Source organism: Onychostoma macrolepis, chromosome 05 (genome assembly GCF_012432095.1).
Source record: "Onychostoma macrolepis isolate SWU-2019 chromosome 05, ASM1243209v1, whole genome shotgun sequence".
In the NCBI taxonomy this organism is placed as follows: Eukaryota; Metazoa; Chordata; class Actinopteri; order Cypriniformes; family Cyprinidae; genus Onychostoma; species Onychostoma macrolepis.
In genome coordinates this window covers 4,906,694-4,914,507 of record NC_081159.1, presented here as the reverse complement: position 1 = coordinate 4,914,507, position 7,814 = coordinate 4,906,694, and the positions used below count along the sequence as shown (strand labels likewise).

Sequence of the window (7,814 nt, the reverse complement as noted above, 5' to 3'; positions counted from 1 at the left end):
TACGTAAGAGCTCATCGAAATACAAATAGCCCCCCTCGTGGTTTGTCCCTATTTGGAGTTACAATAACAGTAACCAGCAGCGAGCCCACGGACGCTAGTTCCGCCTGCCGCCGATAGGTGGCACTCTCGCAGTCTATTTTGAAGGCAGGCGATTGGAGCACAGCGCGGGGGTGAGGACGCCCGCCGTCAGCATACACGCTGCCCTACTCAACCATTAACTTGTCATTTCAAGACATATCAGGCTTTTTTTGAGCGCAAAATCGAGGTGAATATCCAGGACGCTCTTGCTCGCCGAGTTGAGGACGATTTTTAATTCTTAAAGAAGCGTGTCCGAGTCCGAGACGGGAAGACATGGCCACGACTACATGTACGCGCTTCACGGACGAATATCAGCTGTACGAGGAGCTGGGCAAGTGAGTATCACGAGGTTGTCGGTTGTGCATGTGTGGAACTGTCCTGCATGGAGATTGCATGATGAATGCATGATGATTTTTAGGCAGGGGAAGCGAACTGACAGCAACGCGAGGTGTGGTGGAGCCCCGATAAGCGTGCTGTCACTGAGGGAGGAGATAGACTCGCACAAGTCCTGCAAGATCCGCTGACCAGCACTCAGACCCGCTAATATGATTTCAAAACGACCCACTTACCGCAGTTGCAACAAATACTGATTAGCGTAACGCCCCTTAAACTGATATTTCATGCTCGGATGTAAAAGTAAACATGCAAGTGGAAAATACAATGTGCATTTGGGTTGCATTTGGCTTTTCCACATAATCAACGACACGGTGCTTTATCTGTACTACTGCATGTAACGTAGGCTATATGTGTGACCCTGCATCACAAAACCAGTCACAAGGGTCAAAAGCTGAATAAATAAGCTTTCCTCTGATGTATGGTTTGTTAGGATAGGGCAATATTTGGCCGAGATACAATAATTTGAAAATCTGGAATCTGAGGGTGCAAAAAAAGAAGAGAAAAATCGCCTTTAAAGTTGTCCAAATGAAGTTCTTAGCAATATTACAAATCAAAAATTAAGTTTTGATATATTTACAATAGGAAATTTACAAAATATCTTCATGAAACATGAATATCCTAATGATTTTTGGCATAAAAGAAAAAATCGCTCATTTTGACCCATACAATGTATACAATGTACAAATATTCCCGTGCTACTTATGACTGGTTTTGTGGTCCAGGGTCACGAATGAAATAGCGATGTCCGAAACGTGAACTAATCGTTGATTCGGTTCCTTTGAAGGACTCGGTTGATCCGGTTCACAAAACCCTTCTGAATTATTTGTTCACGAATCTGACTGAATCGGTGCGAGAGGCTCTCAGATGAACTCGGTGGTATGCATTGCAATTTGTGGAGAACTTTATTTCAGTAGCAGGATTATTAACAAATAAGACCTACTAGAAATATGCTTGCAGCTTGACTGTATGCCAGGTTTATCACAGACTCGAAAATTGCATTTGATTCATATAAATGTTTTCTGCCGAGAGGTGTAAATTAATTTGAATTTTAGGATTGCAAATGCAAATAATATTTATGCTGTAAGTAACTTTTAAGAGCTGAAACACTTTGATTTTAGGAAGTGGTGAGATATGACTATTTAAACGTTTTTGAGCTCCTAATATTTCGCGCTGTCATGGCCTAATGGAATAATTGAATTGTTATTTTGAATCGGTTCTTTGAAACAAATTGTTTGGAAAAAACGATTCGCGAAAAGGACGACTACTATAAAAACTACTACTACTATGATAGCCTATTTCATATTCTTAATTATTATTGCATATAAAATTTACCCAGAAAATCATTCTTTGTAAGATCCATAAAAATAATGCCTTGATAACCATGAAATATTAATCTGAGTTTGGATAGTCAGGGCTTTATATGCGTGTAAGTGCATAGCTGTCTGGTTTTGACCATCTCTTTAGTATAAGTTTTTTTAGAACTGGGATTGAATGCAGAGGTTATGTAAATTCCGTCTGAGAATCATGTATTACAGGAGCAATGAGTGAATGGTGAGACAATGAGAGAGGAAATGAGCAGCAAGGATTTGGGTGAGGAAACAAAGTGATGCTTTCACAGATCTGAAGGGTAGCAGGGCAGGAGTCTCATCACCCCTCAGGCCTGAGGTCTAGCAGAATCATACAAATTGCACATTGCTGCTCAAACCAGCAGAAATATGCAGATATTATTGCATGTGACCTCTGACAGCACATTGCAGTCCAGAATCGCATGTGACCTGTGTGTTTGTGTCTCTTTTACCCAGTAGCTCCAGTCGTCCCAGTAATGCAGGGAGAGGTGGTTGTAGAGGAGGTCTGGAGTCTTTGTGTCACACGCACACACACACGCACACACAGACAGTTCTTATAAATCACCTTAACAGACACTAAGGGCTTTAACTGGCCTGACAAATACAGGCCCTATTGAAGAGCACTTACGGGTGACTGTTTTGTTAAATACTGCCTAGAGATGACCCCTGACATGATTGGCAGTGGTTTTGTTGATTTAGGTATTTTTTTGGTGCCACCAATGAATTGTCCACACTAAGAACAGGGATGTTTTAAGAAAGGCAAGCACTGTGTTCATTTACTCGCTAACAGCCCATGATCCAGTGTTTTCAGTGAGCGGCTTGGTTCCCAACAGATTCTGCTCCATCTCTGCAGCTGCTCTAAAAAAAATTGTAACTAGAAGCACTTATAATGGCTGTTGACAACAAAAGAGAAGCTTTAATGGCTCCCTGGAATTTTCTGCCAAAAAATTAAAGCTTGATTTTTATTTTAATTTTTTTATTTTTTTCACATTTGAAAATAAACATGAAATATTAGTACTGTAAATAAATGTATTTTTCACAAATACTAGATTTTAACTATACTGTTAAATATAATAGTAATATTTATAATTTTAATTAATTATTTATTTACTACTTCTACTGTTTTTTTATTTGCTTAAATAATAAGAAATATTAAAAAAAATACTATTGTAATATTCTATTTATTATTATTGTAATTATTATAATTATTGTACTTATTGTTATTAATATGGAAATTGCAGTCACAGTTATTAGAAAAAATTGCAATTAGATTTCTTTCTTACAAATCCTTCAGCCCTACCTACTTAGAATAGTTTCAGCTTATTTGTGCAATACTGCCTATTTGAATTTGATCACAACACATGTTTGCATTATAGCAATGTAAATGTAGATTTTGTAAAGATGTTGTTTTAGGCCCGGGCGTCTTTCTCGCCATATGGTTTTCTGACTCTGCATAAGTTGTGAAAACCTATTAAACATGACAAACCTGCTCTACTGTTTTATTCATATAACACAAACCCAGTTGAGTATAATTTATTAATACAGGCCTCCAGAATTAGCTCTTGTTTTAGTGGCATCAGCCTTCACAGTCGTACAGCCACTACTGCAAAAGAGTCCGACAGTGTGATGTAGGGACCTTTGCGATGAATAAATAATCTGCTGTGTTTAACACGGGGGGCCATTATCTTACTCTCTTTGCTTCTGTTGATTTCCTCCTGAAATGTTAAAAACAAACACCAAACACGCTGCCAGGGTTTGAGGCAGTCTGTCTGATGTTTTGAATTTTAATTTAAAAACAGAAACTTCACTGTCAACATGAAGTACTGTTATGGCTATGTTGCTATTATACTATCAGGACTTTATACTTAAAGTCTCAATTAATTTGTGTTTTTTCCCAGGGGAGCGTTTTCAGTGGTGCGACGATGTGTGAAGTTGAGCACGGGCCAAGAATATGCCGCCAAAATCATCAACACCAAAAAACTCTCCGCGAGAGGTTAGTCAATTCCTGAAGATGTTCTGAAACATTCAAAGTTTTTTTCGCAACAGTATAACGGAGGGGTTTTAATTCTAGCAACAATTTTACAACTAACATACAACGTGAACATGTGAAACATGGTCATTTAAAGTTGCATCGTTACCGAAGTAACGAAAGATAATTTCTTCTTTATTGTGACATACTTTAGAGTGAGACAGATTATTTAAAAAGACAAAAATGAGTGCTTTAATCGCATCCAAAATAATGCGATTTTTTTTTTTTTGTTTACATAATATATGTGTACGTACTGTGTATATTATGCATATATAAATACACACACATGCATGTATATATTTTGAAAATATTTACATGTATTTACATGCATGCATAAATATTTTCATAATATTTAATTTATAAACAACATATTTTTCTTAAATATATACATGCATGTGTGTGTATTTATATATACATAATAAATACACACAATACACACACATATTATGTAAACAAACACTTTTATTTTGAATCCGATTAATCACGATTAATCGTTTGACAGCACTAAAATAAATGTATTATGGGAACTTGGTTCTATCCATTGGTTACGACAATGCGTTTAAAAGGTAAAAAATTAACAATATGAAACATGCATGAATTGTAAGTTCATTAAGATGCATTTAAAAACTGGATGATGAATTTCCATTTCATTCCAAGTTCACTATGTGCAGAGATGGTAGATGGTAATAGCATGGTACTATTTCGTAAGTGAAAATTATGCCGAAAAATGTTTGTTGACAAGCTATTTTCCCACGACTGAAACAAGACAATGACGAGAAAACAATAAGGTCAGTATACGTTTACTGTGACTGTATCAACATGCAATGTTGTTGACGATAAAAGACGAGACTAAAATTCATTTTAAAAATAAAAACTTTTTTATTAAAAAAAAAAACGAGACAAAATATTATTGCGACTGCTGTACACATCTCTACTACGTGAGCGTTTACGTGTGCGGTTGCCAGATATCAAGAGTTCAAATCCTCAAATCAGAGCTTCTCAGTTAAAATTATAAATTTTCTGACCGGTGTTTTGCTTATTTCTTGCAATCTGGCAACCATGCGCACGCCCTCGCTCTTCATTGCAGAAGCGCCGATGATGCTCTGAAAACACTGACAAACAAGTATGCTGGAATTTAGCAATTTCTATGTTTATCTAAAATGAAAGTTTCATTCGGCCGGTCTGTGTCCTGTGTCCTGAGATCTCAACAATATTGTTTGCGATTGTGCTTGCTAAATATATGCACTTAATTAGGAATTATTGGAATTACTATTAGGAATTTCACTGTTATCATACTTTTTCGTTTCTTTTACCAGTTTTCAAAATGTAGACAGAGAGGGTGCGTAAGTCTTTGATATGAATTTATATCGACATTCTGTTGATTTGTGCTAATTGGTGAAAGTGCAATAACTGAAATGCAAAATTAATTTCTCAAATGAGAACAATCAATTTAGGCAAAAATCATTTTTATCATTTTAACCATTATACAGCATGATGCAAATGTGACTAAGCTTTTATTGACTAAAACTAGACTAAAATGCTCAGACATTTACTCAAGTAAAACTTGACTCAACAAAAACAGGGCAAACTTGACTAAACATGATAACTCAAGTATTAATTCAAAAAGACTAAGACTAAATTTAAAAATGGCTGACCATACGAACACTACATGGTATTTTTATATGTAGTATGGTACTGAAAAATGACCATTTTCATGTACTGTAGTATTCAAGTCAAAGGATACCATGGTACCGTTTCCAAAAAACCATGTTAGGATTCCATTGTAAATGCTCAGAAATTCAATAACAGAACACTCAAAGTTCTACAACATGCTCATAACTATATTTAAATCTGCTTCCATGGTTACTGTCAGCACCAATGGCAGATCCAAACACCATGGCAATAAGACAGAAAATACACCAATGAAATGGCAGAAAGAGATTTTCGGTTTTTACGGCATCCCGCTGTTGAGGGGTGTAAATCTTTTCATGCCCTTCTGTCCTCCCTCTTGAAACTTGAAGCCAGCAGTTGCTTTGCCAAAGTGTCATCCTCATCATGTCCCTTCGGCTGTGTGGTCATTGTGGTGAGAATGTGTAATGTGGAGAACAAGCACTTGACATGTATTTGATTCCACAGGCACTGAAAACCATTTTAAAATAGGCCCAACAGCCCTCTAAATACAGTCTGTGTGGAGAGACACGTTGCTTTCTGATTGCGTGGTCAGAGGAAAACAAATTAAGGTTGTCAATGTAGAGTAGTAAGATTAGTCTTTTAGTTGTTAACCTTCTTGATGCAGACTGGCCATTATAAAACCTGTCAAGAAGATTATGTCCAGGTCATATTTTCTTTTTTGTGTGTCTGCTTTTATTTTACACTTTGACATGAATTCATATACACTACCGTCCGAAAGGGTCAATATGATTATTTTTAATGCTTTTGAAGGCTGCTGTTACTTGATCAAAAATACAGTAAAAACAGTAATATTATTACAAATTTAAAATGTTTTATATTTTAATATATAGGCCTATATAAAATACAAACAATTCCTTTGATGCAAATCTGAATTTTCAGAAGCCATTACTCCAGTCTTCAGTGTCACATAATCCTTCAGAAATCATTCTAATATGCTGATTTGGTGTTAAAAAAAAAACTATTATTTTCAGCGTTGACACATTCTTGACAGGTTTCATGAGCTTCACCTTAGCCTTTTTCTTTTATTGTAGCTTTGTGTTAGTGTACCATTTTGTCACAAAAAGCAAGTATAGGATGATAAGTGTTTACAGTGTTTAAATTGACATTTATTTGACAAAATCTAGCATTGAGGTGGGTCGTGTAGATTAGGAGTGACTGTCTTTAGGCTGAGAGTTACTATGAGGAGAGAGAAACAATATGATCTGTCAAGGGGTTAGAAGGAGGGTGGGCATGAGAGAGGGAATGTGACCTAGATATACAGAAAGGGAAAGAGTGGGAGAGAGAGAAGGAATCATCATGAATGACTGTTTGAGAGAAAGACGCATAAAGAGAAGGCTGATAGTGAAGGCACCTTTGGCACTTGGCAGCTGTCTGTGTGTGTGTGTGTGTGTGTGTGTGTGTGTGTGTGCGCGCGCATGTGAAAGAGAGACAGAGAACAAGCATAGTTACATGCCTGGAGCACGGGACTCTCATCTGACCCAGAGAGATGGTCATGACCCTGGCAAAACGCACAAATAAGTTCATGAGACGTGATTTGTAGTAACCCATTAGCGATGCGTCACAATGTTGGTCTAGTAGGGCCTTATGAAATCTGTTTTATTTATTTTTTCTGTGTTTTAGCATGCGTTTTGTATTTATAATTATTGCAATTATTTGAATGCTGTATAATATAATCATAATATTAATATTATAATATAATTACTAATGAACAGTAATATATTTCTTGCACAATGTCTTAACATCAAACTGAACTTTTATTTTGATGGGTTGCCATGAATACTTTTACATTTTTGTGCGTATATGACACAGGTTTTACTGAAATTAAACGGTAAAATGCTCAGGAAGTGACTCTCAGAACAGTTTTGGAGATGTTGTTCATTTTATTTATGTCCTCATTTAGAGAGCCGGCAGATGCTGAAATCACTGTGAGCGTCACATGCGTTTCATTATGTGTGGTGAACGAAACCACGCGTCTGCGACATTCATCACACAGACATGCAGAACATGCAGGATGTATATTTAATTTGTCTTTTTGAGGCTTAATATTTACAGACAGTAGTCCACATCACAATTTGATTTAAGTATAATGACCTTCAATAGTTTTTCCAAACTTTGACAAATTCCATGACATTCTGTACATTATTCAGTAAATTCCGTTTTTAAGACTGAATTCCGTGATTCCTCCGTATTTTCTGCATCTCTGAAATTATAGGGCCCTAGTCTAGTCATCCAACCTTTGATTAGTCTAGTTTATCTAGATTTTTGCACTAATA

At 36.4% G+C, this 7,814-nt stretch overlaps 1 protein-coding gene across 47 annotated transcripts in view; it reads left to right on the top strand.

Annotated features, from left to right (window-relative positions):
* The first annotated feature begins 122 nt into the window (after window positions 1-122).
* Window positions 123-7,814, top strand: part of camk2b1 (calcium/calmodulin-dependent protein kinase (CaM kinase) II beta 1) — a 71,177-nt gene continuing 63,485 nt past the window's right edge. For 13 of the 47 annotated variants that reach the window (XM_058775342.1, XM_058775338.1, XM_058775347.1 and 10 more), the window contains exons 1-2: window positions 125-413; window positions 3,719-3,813. In XM_058775342.1, the coding sequence (XP_058631325.1) occupies window positions 352-413; window positions 3,719-3,813 (157 nt within the window). In that variant the 5' untranslated portion in view covers window positions 125-351. Of the gene's footprint in view, window positions 414-3,718; window positions 3,814-7,814 lie in introns of all 47 variants that reach the window. The other 34 variants (XM_058775343.1, XM_058775333.1, XM_058775332.1 and 31 more) reach the window with 6 other exon arrangements.